The sequence below is a fragment of the Lagenorhynchus albirostris genome, chromosome 1 (genome assembly GCF_949774975.1).
Source record: "Lagenorhynchus albirostris chromosome 1, mLagAlb1.1, whole genome shotgun sequence".
NCBI lineage: Eukaryota > Metazoa > Chordata > Mammalia > Artiodactyla > Delphinidae > Lagenorhynchus > Lagenorhynchus albirostris.
In genome coordinates, this window is record NC_083095.1 from 1,849,707 (window position 1) to 1,866,849 (window position 17,143).

The 17,143-nt window shown below is 48.1% G+C and overlaps 1 protein-coding gene and 1 long non-coding RNA gene across 3 annotated transcripts in view; one reads left to right on the forward strand and one right to left on the reverse strand.

The window, feature by feature from the left end:
* Positions 1-4,794: 4,794 nt before the first annotated feature.
* On the reverse strand, positions 4,795-6,948 carry LOC132528997 (uncharacterized). The gene is made up of 2 exons (XR_009543351.1): positions 6,726-6,948; positions 4,795-5,062 (listed from the first exon to the last, which is right to left on the reverse strand). It is a non-coding gene; the product is annotated as an uncharacterized LOC132528997 (long non-coding RNA).
* A 137-nt stretch (positions 6,949-7,085) lies between these two features.
* PPP1R13B (protein phosphatase 1 regulatory subunit 13B) overlaps positions 7,086-17,143 on the forward strand; it is a 75,874-nt gene continuing 65,816 nt past the window's right edge. For both annotated transcript variants that reach the window (XR_009540741.1, XM_060150329.1), the window contains exon 1: positions 7,086-7,347. Coding sequence is in view for 1 of the 2 variants with exons in the window: in XM_060150329.1 (XP_060006312.1) it covers positions 7,339-7,347 (9 nt within the window). In the remaining variant the exon portion in view is untranslated. The remainder of the gene's footprint in view (positions 7,348-17,143) is intronic.

Genomic DNA, 17,143 nt, shown 5'->3' on the forward strand with positions numbered 1-17,143 from the left:
GAGGTGGAGGCGGCGGTGGGGTGCGCGTTAGGCGCCAGTCGGTGCTGGGCGCGGAGGACCCCGCGGCGGACACACCCCCTCAGGGCCCGCCCAGCAGAGCAAAACACGGGAAGCAGATCGCTGTGTTCCTGTCAAGTTCTCTTCTCACCTTGATCAAAAATATTACTATTTTAATGCCCCTGAGGACCGAACGGAACCACGATTGGTTCGCAGCCAGGGTTTGTGGAATCAGGCTTCCCTTGGAACTGTGGGGGCGGGACACGAGGCTTCGTCCAGACTGTCCCCACCCCCGCACGAAGGGGACACAGGGGTTGTGGGGTGGCGGGCTGCCTTCAGGCGGAGTGGGAGGGGTAGGAGTTCACCTGGGGCTGGTGGAGGTGGGAAATGAGCCTGGGGGGTGAAACCATGCACCTCAGGTTGGGACTCGAACACACGCGCCCAGGACTCCAACGCAGCCAAAACCCGCAGTCTTCCAACTGAGATCACACACCTGGTTTCAGGACTTAATCGAGCTCAGGTGCTTGACATCTCATCGCAGAAAGAATTCAGTGAGAGGCAAGGTGATAGGTAAGAAGTGGATTTATTTAGACAGAAACACACTTCAGAGAGTGTGGGCCATCTCAGAAAGTGAGAAAGGCACCAGAGTACGGGGTCGCCAGTTTTTATAGTGGTGGGTAATTTCATAGGCTAATGAGTGGGAGGAGTATTCCAGCTATTTTAGGAAGGGGCGGGGATTTCCAGGAATTGGACCACCGCCCACTTTTTGATCCTTCTGGTCAGTTCAGTCTTGGAACCGTCATGGCCCCCGTGGGCGTGTCATTTAGCTTGCTGATGTGAGCATATACTGAGGCTCAAGGTCTAGTGGGAAAAGTCGACTTGCCCACCATCTTGGACCCATTTGGTTCTAATCAGTTTGTGTCGTGTCCTCGGGCTATGTCATTCTTTCAAAGGTTGTGCCCTGCCTCCTTCCCTCCTGTTTCAGGGAGAAAAGGCCCAAACCCGCAGGGGTTTAACAACCCCCTGCTCCCTGAAGGGAGCCACTGAGAGGGTCCCACTGGGGCAGTCGGCAGGTATGATTTCCACATCAGAAACACCCCCTTGGCCGAAAAGAGTTTAATGGAGACGAGAGGTGAGGGTGGTTCCTGTTGCTGTGGGGCAGGGGGAGAAAAGGGATGGGGTAGGCAGCAGTCAGGGATGGTGGGCAGAGAAGGGGAGAGGCCGGGCCATGCCTGACGCCTGCCTGGAGTGCTGGATGAAAGGCTGGGTGGGGAGCGGGTTCAGCCTGGTCAGAGGCAGGGGAGTCCTGAAATGTGGCCCTTCGGGGACCACGTGGCCAAGCAGGACGTCAGCCCTGGACCCACTAGCTCCTGCTTGCTAAGTATGCCCGAGGCTCTGTGGGCACCAGACAGCCTCGCTTGAACCCCAGCCCCCAGCACTGGCCAGAAGGCTGGGGGCCGTCCCAGGTCCTTCCTTCTCAAGCCCCACCCCTTAAAAGCACATTCCAAATGGGACCCCTTCCCTGCATCCACCACCTACACCTCAGTCCCCCTAAGGGGCCTCCTTCCCCCACTCTTGCCACACGCCAGCCAGCCTCCCCATGGTGGCCACTGGGCATTGGAAAACACACATCTGGTCTCTCTACCCGCCCAGAATAGAATGCAGGCTCCTGGCCCACAAACCCAAACCTGACGTCACCTCCCTCCATTCTCCCCTGCTGTGCCTGCTGAGCCCCCAGGGCTGCCCCCAGAGCTGCCCTCAGCTCATTCCTTTCTTACCTGTTCTCCCTCCTCCTTCACGTACCCCTCCTCGGGAGCCCCAGAAGGTGCCTCCTCAGTATTCAAGTCCCATCTCAAATGTCACCTTCTCCTGGCAAAAGCAGTTATCTCTGTCACATTGATCTGGTTTACTGCATTTGTTGTATATGCTTACCAGCATTTGAAGAGTTATTTTATTTGCTTGCGTTCTTGTTTATCATCTTCTCCCTGACCAGACTATAAGCTCCGTGAGAACAGGGACCATGTTTGTCTTACTCAAGGTTGTGTTGCCGGGGCCTGGACCCGTGCTGGGCACACTGGAGAAAGCCAGTGAACACTTATTACCTAAATGAGCCCACTGGCCCCTGGGGGAGATAGGTACGTCTCCAGACCTAAGGTAGCAGGATGTGACGAGTGAGCCAGGTCTAAGCAGTCTGGAGGAAGGTGGTAGAGGTGAGTTCTCCTGGGGGGAATCTGGAAAAACCTTGAAGAAGAGGAAGGATTTGAATTGTGACAGGAGCAGGTAGCACTTCTTGAGGAAATTGCAGAAGCATTTCTGTAGGCATAGGGTCCTGGACGAGGCGAGGGCCCAGCCTCTGGATGGCTGGGGTATAAGATCCAGGTGTGCAGGAATTCCCTGGCAGTCCAGTGGCTAGGACTCGGCGCTTTCACTGCTGGGGCCCAAGTCCGATCCCTAGTTGGGGAACTAAGATCCCACAAGCTGAGTGGCCAAAAAAAAAAAAAAAAAATTCCAGATGTGGGGTGCTGGGAGCATAGGAGATTAACCTGAAAAGGTAGAAGGTAGACTGGGCCAGGCTATGAAGTGTCTTGTTAGGGACTGAATTGTGTCCCCCCGAGATTCATATGTTGAAGTCCTAACCCCTAACACACCTCTGAATGTGACTGTATTTGGAGATAGGGCCTGTAAAGAGGTAATCAAGATTTAATGGAGGGCTTCCCTGGTGACGCAGTGGTTAAGAATCCGCCTACCAACAATGCAGTGGACACGGGTTCGATCCCTGGTCCAGAAGATCCCACATGCTGCAAAGCAACTAAGCCCGTGTGCCACAACTACTGAGCCTGTGCTTTAAAGTCCGTGAGCCACAACTACTGAAGCCCGCATGCCTAGAGCCCGTACTCCACAAGAAGAGTAGCCACCGCAATGAGAAGCCTGCGCACTGCAACGGAGAGTAGCCCCTGCTCACCGCCGCAACTAGAGAAGCCTGTGCACGGCAACAAACACACAACGCAGCCAAAAAAAAAAAAAAAAAAAAGATTCAATGGAGGCTATATGGATAGGCCCGAATCCAGTAGACTGATATCCTTATAAAAACAGGGTGAGACACCAGGGATGCGTGCACAAGAGAAAAGACCATGTGAAGAGCTGGCGAGAGGGCAGCCATCTGCAAGCCAAGGAGAGAGGCCTCAGAAGAACCCAACCTTGCCAACACCTTGAGCTACGACTTCCAGCCTCCAGAACTGTGAGAAAATAAATTTCTGTTGTTTAAGCCGCTCATGCTGTGATCTTTTGTTATGGCAGCCCTAGCAAACTAATACAGGTCTTAAGATTGAAATTTTTAAATTTTAAATAGTACTTTATTCACCTGGTTCAAAAATCAAACAGCAAAGGTAATAGTGACCAGGTGATCAGGTCAACCACAACAGTGAAATGGCAGGTTGATAGTATGCACCTTTGATATGATGTGATGAAAATGGCATTTTACCTCTGTGACATTCCTCCCCAAATCCCATAAACTCAATCTAATCATGAGGAAAATAGCAGCTAAATCTCAAGTGAGAAATATTCTACAAAGTACCTAACCAGTATTCCTCATTAATTGTCAAGGTCATAAAAAATAAGGAAGGTCTGGGGAAGTGTCACAGCCAAGAGGAGCCAAAGGTGACATCACTAAATGTAATGTGGTGTCCTGGATGGGATCCTGGAACAAAGGACATTGGGTAAAACTAAGGGAATTTACCCAATGAATAAAGTATGGACTTAGTTAATAAAAATGTATCAATATTGGTTCATTAGTTTTAATAAATGTACCACACTAATATAAGATGTTAATAGTAGGGAAAATAGGGTGGAGGCTGGGGGAAGGAATATGGGAACTCTGTATTATCTTTGCAAGTCTTCTGTAAATCTAAAACTGCTATAAAGTTTACTTTTAAAAAGCAATAGTGGGGCTTCCCTGGTGGCGCAGTGGTTGAGAGTCCGCCTGCCGATGCAGGGGACACAGGTTCACGCCCCGGTCCGGGAAGATCCCACAGGCCGCGGAGCGGCTGGGCCCGTGAGCCATGGCCGCTGAGCCTGCGCGTCCGGAGCCTGTGCTCCGCAACGGGAGAGGCCACAACAGTGAGAGGACCACGTACCGCAAAAAAAAAAAAAAAAAAAGCAATAGTGAAAATTTGGGACTTCCCTGGTGATCCAGTGGGTAAGACTCCGCGCTCCCAATGCAGGGGGCCCGGGGTTCGATCCCTGGTTGGGGAACTAGATTCCACATGCAAGCCACAACCAAGGAGTCCGCATGCCTCAAATAAAAGACCCCGCATGCCACAACTAAGACCAGGCGCAGCCAAAATAAACATAAAATAAATAATAAATAAATAAATATTAAAAAAAAGTAATAGTGAAAATTCTTACTCTGATTTCTGTCCCCAATCCACCCAGTTCCCATTCCCATCTGCAATCATTACTTTATTAGTATTCCTGATCATTCAAGAATTCCTTTATGCAAATATGAATCGATACTGATTTTCTCCCCAAATGGGTTTTTTATTTGCTTTAAAGAGTAATCATTTTTTTAAATATAAAATAATTCAAACATACAAAGTAGAGAGAAAAGGACAGTGTATCCCATGTACCCATCACACAGATTCAACAGTTACCAAGAATTGGCCCAGCATGCATAAGCTATCCCACCTGCCTCGCTCTCCTTTGCTGAACTGTTTTGCTAGTATTCCTCTCTGAACAACCCAGACATCTTCTTAGACCACCCTAAAAACCACATCCCAGCATCAACAGTGACTCCTGAAGGGCCTCTTGTGAACTTTAATCTGGGTGATGTGGAGACACAGAGGGCTTTGCAGGGTCGGGGTGTTTGTGTGTGACCTAATTATGTCCATGTGTGGGATGGTCCAGGCGTGGAGGTCAGAGAAGGGAGGCCAATTATGTACGACCTTGGTCTGGGTACCAGGTGATGGGGCCTGATGCTTGGAGCTTGCAGCAGGATGAAGAGGAGTGGCAGCAGCTGGAGAGCCTCTGTGGCGGGCCGGTGACCAGCCTGGCTTCAGATGGTGCCTGCCTGGAGGACAGAGAGTACCTTGGTGTGAGAGCAGGGCAGCTGCCACTGTCTGTGCCCACAGGTCCTACAGGCAAGAGTGGGAATCCAATGGCCAAGCCTCCCCTTCTCAGGAGAGTGAGCTCATTTTGACCACCTCATCCCAGGTGGCGCTTCTCTGCCGTGCCCTGGCAAAGCCTGTCCCTTGCGTGGCTTAGTGGGCCGGTACCCACTCCTTCACGACTCATGACCATAGCGTGTCAGGGCTGAAAGACCCTCAGAGATCACGGAATCTAACCCCTTCCTGGTTAGAGATGGGGAAACTGACACCCAGAGAAGAGATGCAAGTTGCTTAGGGCCACAAAGGGAGTCAGAAGTAGAGCTGGAATTGGAACCCAGGTCTCTGACTTTCAACCTAGGATCTCCCGTTACCTAGAGCTTCCTCTTCTCTCCAAACCCTGCTCCCAGAAGAGATGTGTCATTAGCCATCGAGGCCCAGTGTGTATAAATTTTAAAATCCCTGCATAATCCCTCTCTCAGGGGATTACCTGGGATACATGTATATACTAAGCCTGCTTGCTAATGATAGCATAACTACAGAAAACTACTATTTATGGAGCAGCTCCCATGGGCCACAAACTGCTAAATCTCCCTAAATATGAGGCAGGTGTTATGATTCCTGTAATTTCCCATTATAGAGATGGGCAAATTGAGATACAGAGAGAAGATGTAGCTTGTCTAAGATCATACTGTGAGGGTGTGGCCAAGGCAGTGTCTGTCTAACTGGAAAGTCCTACACTCTCAACCACTAACCCCCTTGGCCAAGAGGAGTACGGTGTTGCTCTCTGGCCTCCTTCCTCTTTGTCCCTCAGCCCCACCCAGCAGCCTCAGGCCCCTCAAAGGAGCAGACAGGCTAGGGATGGACTCTGACCACCACCTGCTGTCATCTCTAAGTAGCTGAGCCCTTCCCAAGGTGGGTTTGGGGCCATAAACAGACCCCTATGCTCCGGATGCTCAAGGAAGTTTTAGAGCTGCCTGTGGAGTGCATCAGTTACCATCTCATCTCTCGCAGGGTTCCAGTGAGTGGTACAGTGTGGAGGGCACAGAAAGGATGCCTGCCCATTGGCCGGCCTTCACTGAGAGTCTGCTCAGCCCCTGCCCTGGCCTCTGTTACTCGGGCGCTCAGACCCGAGTGGGTGGCGTCACGGGAGAGAGAGCTGTAAAGAGAGACCCGGACCCTGGAGAGAAGGACTGGGCGCTGCCCGGAGACGTCTGAGCATCGAAGGATGCTGGTACAGGTGCGCACAGGCATTCTAGGCCGGGGGTATCGCCTGTGTGAAAGGCCAAGGCTGAAGAGCGGTCACGTGCCCGGGAAGGTCGGCTGGCCCTAGGGAATGGGCAGCGGGAGTCGCAGAACACGCGGGGAGGTAGTGGTGTCGGGGAACAGGTGCCCAGGGACCGAGCGCCACGCCGGTTCGTGGGTTCATCTTGAGCAATGCGGAGCCGGGTCACTTGCATGGTTTGGGGCGCACCTACACCCTTCCAATTCGGCCCCTGACCTGCAGCCCCACCGGGCGCCGGGAGCCGGGGGTCAGGACGCGGTCAAAGGCGGGCGCGCGCGCCGTCGCCACGGGATGCGCCCCGCCCCCTCTGGCCTCCTGAGTTGGGGTTCGAGTCTCGGCCCTACCGTGACCCGCTGCGGTGCCCCGGCCGGACCCTTCCTTCTTTGGACCTCGGTTTTCCCATGCCCGACGTCTCCGAGGGTCCGGGATCTTGGCCCCGCACGGCCTGGAGCCCACAGGCCGTCATGCCGGGCGGGGCAGCGGTCCAGCTTCCGCAGCACTCCCGCCCCTCCCCCGCCCGCCCGCGGGAGCGCGGACGCGCTCGTACCTGGCCGCGGCCGGGAGCGAGGTTGGGCGGGCGGGGCAGAGATGCCCCACCCCCGGACCCGCCCCCAGCACAGTCGGGCCAATCGGAGGGGGCGGCTGGCCCCGTGTGGGGCGACGCGCTGGGGGCAGGGCCTGCGGGGGCTGAGGGGAGTCCGCGGGCTGGCGGCGGGAGGCGGTCGGGCGGAGGTGGTGGCGACAACGACCGGTCCTGAGACAGCGACGCAGCGAGCCGGCGGCCACGACAGGGCCGGCCAGGCTCCGCAGCCCGCTGCAGCCGCCGCCTCGCCGTGAGGGCCCGAGAGCGCGGCGGCGGGCGCGCGGCCTGTGAAGGCGGCCGGAGCGGCGGGCGCGGCGCGGCGCGACGCCGAGCGTCCTGTCAGGCGGCGGAGGGCGCCGCGGACCCGCGCCGCGATGATGCCGGTGGGTGCGGGCGGCGGCGGTTTCCTCCGCGGGCGGCTGGCCAAGCCTCCTTCCTCCCGCGGCTCCCGGCCCTCGGTGCCCGCGCGAGCCCGGCGGGCCGGGCGGGCGGGGAAGGAAGTGGCCTGGCGGGCGCGCCCGGCCCCGGCGCCCCCCGGGCGGGCAGGTGGGGCGGCGCCGGCTGTCAGCGAGGGCTGAGCCGGCGTCCGGGGGTCCTTGGTCCGGGGGTCGCTTCGGGGTCCGGGTGCGGGGGCCGGCGTGGTCGGGGGTAGGTCCGGGCGGGGGTCCCGGGCCGGCGCCCCCTCCCTTGGCCGCGGTGCGGCCCTTCCTGCCGAGCCTCCTCGGCCGCACTGCCCGGGAGGGGAAGCCGGAGGTGAAATTGGAGCCGGTCGGTTTTCCCCCCCGTGCGTCCCGGCGGGGGGTCGGACGGGGAGGCAGGGGTGTCGTTTGGCGCTCGCCCCGTTTCGGGGTCTCGAGGCGCCTCTGCCCCCCGCCTGAAATGGGCCGGTGTCGTATTTGGTGTCGGCAGTGTGGGCACCCCCGTGTGGTGTTCCCACGCTAGAAACCCACATTTCTCCGTAACCCTTTCCTGATTCTGGAATCCTGTTGTATTATATTTAGGAATTTACTTTACATTCCTTACTTAGGAATGGATTTAGAGAGCCGTTTTAGGAATTCCCTTTCACCGTGCCTTCGAGATTTGTACATTTTGCGTTAACTGGCCTGTTGTCAGTGTGCTTTGAAGGTTGAACTAGGTTCGTTTGTGGTGGTGCCGCCTTTGTCCTGCCCTCAAGGATGCGTTGTACTAGGAAGAAGACAGTGCTCATTAAATTTGCCATTCTCCTACCTGACCTTTTCCTTTACCTGTAACCTAAATAGCAGTGGGTGCTGAATTATAATTTTTTCATCTGGCTTTTTGTGAAGTAAATGTCATGACTTGTGAAAAAAATGAAGGGCTGGTGGTACCCTGTTGGATGTATTGGTTTTCTGAGTGCCTGTATATTAAGTAAAATTCTCAAACACATTTATAGTAAAGTAACAACAAAATCGTTCTTTTAGCCTACAATTTCTACATTGAAAATCACATTTCAGAAGGAAAGTACCGTTTCTCTGCATTTTCTGCTTGAATACTGTTATTCTGCTATGCCTGCACCCAAGGACATTTAGATCAGAATTTTTTTTCCCTGATCTTTCAAGTCATTTCCTGTCTCTTGATAATCTCTTCTCCCCTTTTTGAACTGATTCCAACACACCGTGTTTGCAGAGTCTTAAGGTTTGACCTAGTTGATCCTTAGATCCTTCTTTGGCATCAGAGCTTGTTGTATTTTTAAACGTTTGGTTTTAAATGAGTGATTGTCTTGTAATGGAAGGAGAACTGGATGAGCCTCAGAAGAACCAGAATCAAGTACTGGTTCTGCTACTTTTTAGCAATGTGACCTTGAACAAGTCAAGGTCTCCAAGCCTGGAATTACCTCTAAAGCAGGGATAAAAACATCCCAATATCTGAGGGCTGTCCTGAGGATCAAAAAGGATGATGTGTCCAATAGTGCTTGTCAAACAGAATGCCCTGCAAATATTTTTTATGGTTAATATGGCTCTGAATTGTCAATTTCTAATTTTAACATCTGCAAGATAAGGCATTTGGAAACAGTTCCCTCCCTATTTCTCACTGGCTAGATTTGGAAAAGGCACTATGGTGTTTTGGAATTTTGAAACCACTTTTAGTTAAATCCTGTAACAGTTGATGCCATAGTAATATTGAAGGATATCTATAAAATTTTGACTGGTTTCATCATTGTATGATGTTTCATTTTAAGTACCCTGTTAAGAAATTTGGCTTACATTTTCCATATGGTACACTCAGACATTTTACTTCTATTCCTCACATAGTTAGAATTTCTAGTCTGAACCTTACCAGGTTTCCTTTTTACGACGTTTGCTTAGCTGGCAATTGGGAAATTTCTTTATGATACTCATAATAATCAAATGTTGTTTTTAAAAAACAGGCCTACTATTTAAAACACACTGCTTTTATTTTTAAATGCCTTCTAGAAACAGATGGTATTTCTCTTAGTCCCTCTTTTGTGGTCTTTACTTTGTATTTCCTTCTTGTTCCCTAAAAGTACGACTTTTAGGATTGAGTCCTTCCTCTATAAATGTAGTTGGCGTTGGTTGTAAATTTAATAGAAGTTTTAAGAACACGCCATTCTTACTTGATACTATCTTAAACTATGTATCCAAGGTATAAATGAGATTTTTTCTTTATTATATATTTGGTGTTCATCATCATCGTCATGAATCATCAAAGGAGGGTTAGATCGCATTTTGCATAGTTTGTATAGAGTAGCACTACCCAATAGGAATGTAATGAGTGACACAAATGGGACTTAAGTTTTTCTAGTAATTGGTATTATTATTATTATTATTTGCGGTACGCGGGCCTCTCACTGCTGAGGCCTCTCCCGTTGCGGAGCACAGGCTCCGGACGCGCAGGCTCAACGGCCATGGCTCACGGGCCCAGCCGCTCCGTGGCATGTGGGATCTTCCCAGACCGGGGCACGAACCCGCGTCCCCTGCATCGGCAGGCGGGCTCTCAACCACTGCGCCACCAGGGAAGCTCTTGGTATTATTTTTAATAGTATCTTTTATTAACTCAGTATATCAAAAATATTATCATTTTAACATGTAATCAGTATGAAAAATTTACTAATGGATATTTTACTTTTTTTTGGTACTAAGTCATTGAAAGCCAGTGTGAATCCAGTAAAGTTTTACATATATAGCACACCTCATTTCAGATTAGGACATTTCAAGTGCTCAGTAGCTACATGTAGCTGGTGGCTACTCTATTGAACAACACAGATTTAGAGTATATTCTACTTATTTGAGAGTCTGTAATAACTTTTAATTGATCAGATGGCTTACTGCAGCACCCAGTCTCTCAGCTGTTGGAAATAAGTATCTGGCTGTGTTCTCATCTGACACAATAATGTGTTTGTAGAAATGTTCAATTTGCCTGTTACACAAAGTTTCATGATTGTCTACTTTTAAACAAAGCTGTATTTTGGAATTTTCCCTTATTAAAATATTATGGCATTTTAGTATTTGTGGTCATTCACCTTTTTTCAGTGGGTGACATTTTAAAACTGTTTTCCCAAGGAAAAAAGAGGGCTATACTTTAAAGATTACTCGTTGGCTGGTCCCTAAAGTCTAGACCTGAAATCATTTAGGCCATACCTAAACAGATTTGATAGAAATAAGAATTTTTTAAAAAACTAAATTTATTTATTTATTTTTGTCTGCGTTGGGTCTTTGTTGCTGCACGCGGGCTTTCTCTAGTTGAGGCGAGCGGGAGCTACTCTTTATTATGGTGTGCAGGCTTCTCATTGCGGTGGCCTTTCACCGCATGCGGAGCATGGGCTCTAGGCGTTCAGGCTTCAGTAGTTGTGGCATGTGGGCTCAGTAGTTGTGGCTCACAGGCTCTAGAACACAGGCTCAGTAGTTGTGGCGCACAGGCTTAGTTGCTCCGCGGCATGTGGGATCTTCCCGGACCAGGGCTCAAACCCGTGTCCCCTGCATTGGCAGGCGGATTCTTAACCACTGTGCCACCAGGGAAGTCCTGCTTAATCATTAAGTCATTTGATAGGCTTGAATTTACAGGCTAACTCAGTAAACAAAACACAGGACTAGAGAAGATTTTTTTTTAACTGGTTTCTTTAAGACAAAATTACGAACATAATATTACCATTTAAAATAATAAAACTATTTCTAGCCTTTGGAGTGCCCAAAAAATTCACAAAAGGAAAAGCAGAGCTTCGCTCATACAAAGATGTGTATATAAAAGATTTTATTGGGCTTCTCTGGTGGCGCAGTGGTTGAGAGTCCACCTGCCGTTGCAGGGGACACGGGTTTGTGCCCCGGTCCGGGAAGATCCCACAGGCCGCGGAGCGGCTGGGCCCGTGAGCCATGGCCGCTGAGCCTGCGCGTCCGGAGCCTGTGCTCCGCAACGGGAGAGGCCACAACAGTGAAAGGCCCACGTACCAAAAAAAAAAAAAAAAAGATTTTATTAGTACAGTTTTATTGAAATAAAGACTAGTCTATAGGGATAACTCTTCTGAAGACTACAGTATTAAGTACAGCAACAAAGTTTTTTTTTTGTTGTTGTTGTTGTTGTTTTTTTAGCGGCACTTGGGCCTCTCACTGTTGGGGCCTCTCCCGTTGCGGAGCACAGGCTCCGGACGCGCAGGCTCAGCGGCCATGGCTCACGGGCCCAGCCGCTCCGCAGCCTGTGGGATTTTCCCGGACCGGGGCACGAACCCGTGTCCCCTACATCGGCAGGCGGACTCTCAACCACTGCGCCACCAGGGAAGCCCAAGCAACAAAGTTTTGCAGCTATTTAACTTCCTACAATTCAGTTTAGTTATAGTGAGCAGTCAGTGTATGGTGTTTGTCATTATGCGCTAAAGCACTGCATCTTATAGGCTTTGTGGTGGTGTCTCTATTTTTATGGAGAACTGAGGCTCAGGAAGTAAAACTTGGCTAAGGTCCCCCAGATAGTAAGTGGTAAAACAAGGTTTGAAAACAAACTGTCTGACTGAAAAGCCTTTGCTCCTAGCCGTTGTACCAGTCACTTACTTGCTATGTAGTCAAGGCATTTTGCTAGAGGTGCTGGTAAGTTGAATTGGGCTAAATATTTTCCCCTGATGCTTAGCTCAAATGGAGCTTAATATTTAAAAGATTCTCATGGTGAATCTTTTTGATAAAAGGCGATAGTTTTCGCCATCTTGAGTTTGGGGACAACTCTGTTTTTTTGGTTTTTTGTTTGTTTGTTTTTGCGATACGCGGGCCTCTCACTGTTGTGGCCTCTCCCGTTGCGGAACACAGGCTCCGGACACGCAGGCTCAGCAGCCATGGCTCACGGGCCCAGCCGCTCTGCAGCATGTGGGATCTTCCTGGACCGGGGCACAAACCCGCGTCCCCTGCATCTGCAGGCGGACTCCCAACCACTGCGCCACCGGGGAAGCCCGACAACTCTATTTTAAATGTAAATGTGTTAAATGTCTCTTTTTTTTCTCAGCGTCCTACTTTGAAAAGTTTATGCCAGCATTTATGCCTAAGAGTTACGTAGAATTTTTAGCATGATAGAAACTTAAAATATCACCAGGTTACTGTATTGAAGTTATATAACTGGTTGTCAACATGCATTTTTGTGTGTTTGCACAGATGGGCAGTAACTTCCCAGCAAATTTTGGTGGGATTTTGATGCCTTGAAGTGCTGTTGCCATAGTTATTTCACAAACTATGGTTCTAGGGCTGAACAGAGGAATGGTGGTAATCAGGTTCTATTGTGACACTTTCTTGGCTCGATTGCTTTGTTTTATTTCACTGCAAAGATAGCCGTATGACTGTTGTTCACACTAATTGGTAAGCAAAAGCTGCTGTTACTAGATTTTGTAAAATAAAAATCTTTGCATGGTGACATCATACAGGACAATAAAAGACTGGAAAATGAGGTAGTTTTGATTAAAATTAATAAGAGACATTCGAAATGTTAGTGTCTAATTCAGAACAGGGTCTTGCTAGGAGTATTGTTAAGTGTGTCTAGAGAAAATGTTAACTGAAGTTTTGGCAGCATCATGATTTATAACATATGTTGTGATTGTAGTCATAGTAGGTCAAGCAAATGCAAAGGCCCTGTGGTAGGAGTGTGCCCAACATTCTGGAGAAACAAAAGGAGGCCTTTGTGGCTGGAGTAGAGTATGTGGGGGGGCGGGGCGCGAGAGTGGAGAAGATGAAGTCAGGAAGGTAATGGTGGTGAGCGGATGAGTTAGGATCTTAAAGGGCCTTTTAAGGGCCTTATAGAGGACGTGGAGAGAAATTTCTTTTGGAAGAAATGAAACACAGTGGTTTACTTATTGTATCATAAGTAGCTCTGAATAGCAGGCATTGCCCAGGTGACTTCACTGTAGCAGAGTATGGGCCCTGGTGTCAGTTGGCTGAAGTGTGGATTCTGACATCACCGTTTATTGGCTCTCTGACCCTGGGTAAAGTTACTTGATTCCTCAGTTCTTTGTCTTTAAACTGAGGATAATAATAATAGTAACCTTAGGGTTGTTAGGAGGATCAGATGGATTATTACAGCAAAAGGTGCCTGTTGTGTGGTAAATGCAAATGTTAGTTATATGTAATAAGTTTCATTTCCTCTGGAAAGCTTTCCCATCTTTGCCTTGGCCAAATACACCAGTAGAGGCCTTCAACCTGGTGTGCCTTTTTTTTTTTTAAAGATATAATTCACATACCATAAAATTTACCTTTTAAGGTGTACAATTTAGTGGTTTTCAGTGTATTTACAAGATTGTACAACCTTTGCCACTATTTGATTCCAGAACATTTTGCCTGGTCTACCTTTGCAATACTTGTAGTGCAGTCTTAAACATTTGTTTGTGTGACTGGTAAATGTCTTTCTTGTCCTAGACTGTAATTTTCATGGCAGCAGGAGCTGTCTCTTTTTATTTGCTATTTACCACCAGTGCCTGTCCCAGTGACTGGCCACATAGTTGGTGTTTGGTGACGATTTTTTGCATGAAAGAAGGTATGATGTGGAAAGTAGTGTCAGACCCCATTGTGAAGAGGTGTGTGTGTGTTCTAATGGGGTTCGCACTTGATCCCGTGGGTGATCAGAAACCACCAAACGTTTTTAAGAAGTGGAATGATGCAGTCAAATTTGTATGGTAGAGGGAGAATTCTGCAGCCAAGGCCGGGGCATGGACTGTGGAGGAAGGGAAATTAAAAAGAAACAGGAAGAACAGTTAGGAGACCAGCTGGTGCAGGTCAGACTTGACATGAAGGTCAAGGGAAAGAGCCAGTCAATAGGAGGTAAAATAGATCTGATGGAGTGAGAGGGTGTGTGAGAGTGTGCGTACATGTGAGTGTGTGTACTGACGTGTAAGTGTGTGTGATTAACAGGAAGGAAGTACAGTGGCTGGAGTTGAGGATAACAGGTTTATTGCTTCAGCAGCCGGGCTTGTCTTTCCTGTAACCAAGATAGAGAACACGTGAGAAGGAATAGGTTTAGAGGGCTGTAAGGGGATGAATGAGGTTTATTTTGGGTGTGTTGAGCTTGAGATGCCTGCTATATCCTGCCTGAAAGATGTTACTCTTAAATCTTAAGGTAAAATAAACATATTGAGTTAAAAAAATCATTTGCCCTATATTAAGTGATTTTTAATGTTGTGTTTTTGGTGTTCTAGATTACTGCCTGGGCATTTGTGGCATGCCACACACATGTGTCATCCCTTGTACTTGTCATTTTGCCTGATCAGCCCCACCCAGAGCCCCCGCTAGACCCAGCTTCATGGGACAGTGGCTGGCCTGGGCCTCCTCCATCTTTGTGGAGTATATATGCACACTTTTTATAGCAGTGTAATCTGTGTCTCTGTATTGATAGTTTGTATTTTGCTTTTTGCTCTATTGCAGGCTTATAGTTCTATCTCATGGCAGTCTTGAAAATAACATCAGTAAATAATTAAACTCAAAAAAAATTAAACTCAAATGATCAAAATATAGACAGATTTTTGTGTTAGAATAGGAATGAGAAGTGAGATTTTGTCAAAATGTGAAGAACGATGAAGTAAAGTTTGATGATTTCAGGATTAACAGAAAAAAAAAACCCAACAATACGAACAGAGTATTTATGATAGAAATACAGATGTAAAACAGGGGGCATAGTGATTATCAGCTCAAACTCTGAAGCCAAGACTGTCTGGTTTCAAAGTCTAGCTTTGCCACTTACCAGCTCTGTGACCTTGGACAAATTATTTAACCTCTTTGTGTCTTATTTTCCTCTTTAAAAATGGGTTTTAATAGCAGTGTATTTCAAAACGTGGTTGTGAGGATTGTCAACTGCTTAGTGCATTCTGTTGATAACATCTGCTCCTCTTAGTTTTCTCTAGCAACCATAAGGCCTCATGGCAGAGAGGATTCAGTCAGCAAAGGACCATAAGTGAACTTTACGCCACCTAGGTAGAATACCTGTGTTCTTTCTGCCAGGAGAACTAGGTGGTAATTGCAAAATCTATCAAGTTGGTAGGACAGAGCGGGATGGTTTGTGTTTCTTAGAAATGAAGGTTTACCTTCTCTTTCCAGTACCCTCTGTTATCCAGACCACAGCTCAAAACCAGCTCAGATTCACTTCACTCAGTGTTTTGTCAGCAGAAAAGCTCACCCCCTGCTCTCTGGTCTCTACCTAATTGGCACGTTCCAGGCCACCCTGTATAAAATGTCCCTCCCTGATTGTACTTCATTTTTCTTTATAGTACTTATGTCCACCTAGCAGATATTTGTGGAGGCTCCATGAAAGTGGGGCTTCATTTTCTTTTCCCACTGCAGGATCCCCAGTGCTTAGGATACTGCCTGCCTCTGGTCGGCATTCAGTAAGTACTTGTTTACCGAATGACCTCAGCAGGCATTTAGGGCACATCCCTTATATGCTGGGTCTGTGCCAGGGCTGGCACAGTCCCTGCTCTCAGTGAGCTCACGGTGGGGAACAGTCATGTAAATAAAAAGTGCCATTCTGAAAGATAAAGACTGTGCGCCTGGCAGAGTACAAGCTATGTACGGCAGGGCACAGTGGTGAGAGGAGTCTTCTCAGCCTTGGAATGTCGGGGGAATTTTCACAGAGGAGGTGACATTTGAATGGAGTTGAGAAGGATGAGGAAGAAGGGATTTTAGGTAGAGGCCTTAATGTTTGCAGGGCATTGAGATCTGAATTGGTGTAGTATATTGAGGGAAGTTGCTTGGAGCTTAAGGCCAGATGAAGCAAGGGGGCTAGAAAGGAGGTCAGTAGAGGTCAGATTCTGAGGGCCATGTGTGACCTGCATGAAAGTTTGAACTTGATCCTGAGAAAGATATGAAACTGTTGAAGTTGGTTTTTTTTTTTAAACTGCGGTAAAATATACATAACAAAATTTACCATTTTAACCATTTTTAAGTGTACAGTTCTGCGGAATTAAGCACATTCACATTGTTCAGTAGCCATCGCCACCATTCATCTTCAGAACTTTTTCATCTCAAACTGAAACTACCGTTGCAGGATTTTAAGGAGAGTTGTAAATGCTCTAATTTATGTTAAAGTTGGCATTAAGTGTCTGGAATCAATGAGAAGAGTCTATCAGGATAGTCAAGGCAGAAAAGGGTCTCCGAGCAGTCAAAGTAGTTGTCAAAGAATCATGCATTGAAGCTAACTTGGAGGTGATCCTCCTCAGCCCTCACTTATCATTGATTCGTAGGTGTTAGTTCTAATTTACCTGGCTTCTAAATCTTTAGAAGCTGCATCCGAGGTTGCTGGAGGGGTGTAGCTGTGGGCAGACATGCTGCTGGAAACCGTAGAAAGAAGCAGCTTTAAGAAAACCTGAGGTTGTGGTCTGAGGGTGGGCATCCTGACCTCAGTCAACACCAAAGATAGCACAATGACAGATTACAGACTACACACAGGGTGGTGGTTAAAGGTCCTCATGATGACTGAGTCATCAAGAAAAGACTAAATAATATCAGTAATGTAGACAGCAGCTGGACACATTTTAGATGAGCTCTGTCCAGTAGGAACATAATGTGAGCCAAAAATGCAATTTTAAATTTTCTGGTAGCCACATAAAAAAGTGAAATTAATTTTAATAATATATTTTATTTAACTCACTATATCCAAAAATTATTTAAACATGCATTTAATATTAAAACATGATGGGTGAGGTGTTTTACATTCATTTTTTTCATACTAAGCCTCTCAAATTCCAGGACACAT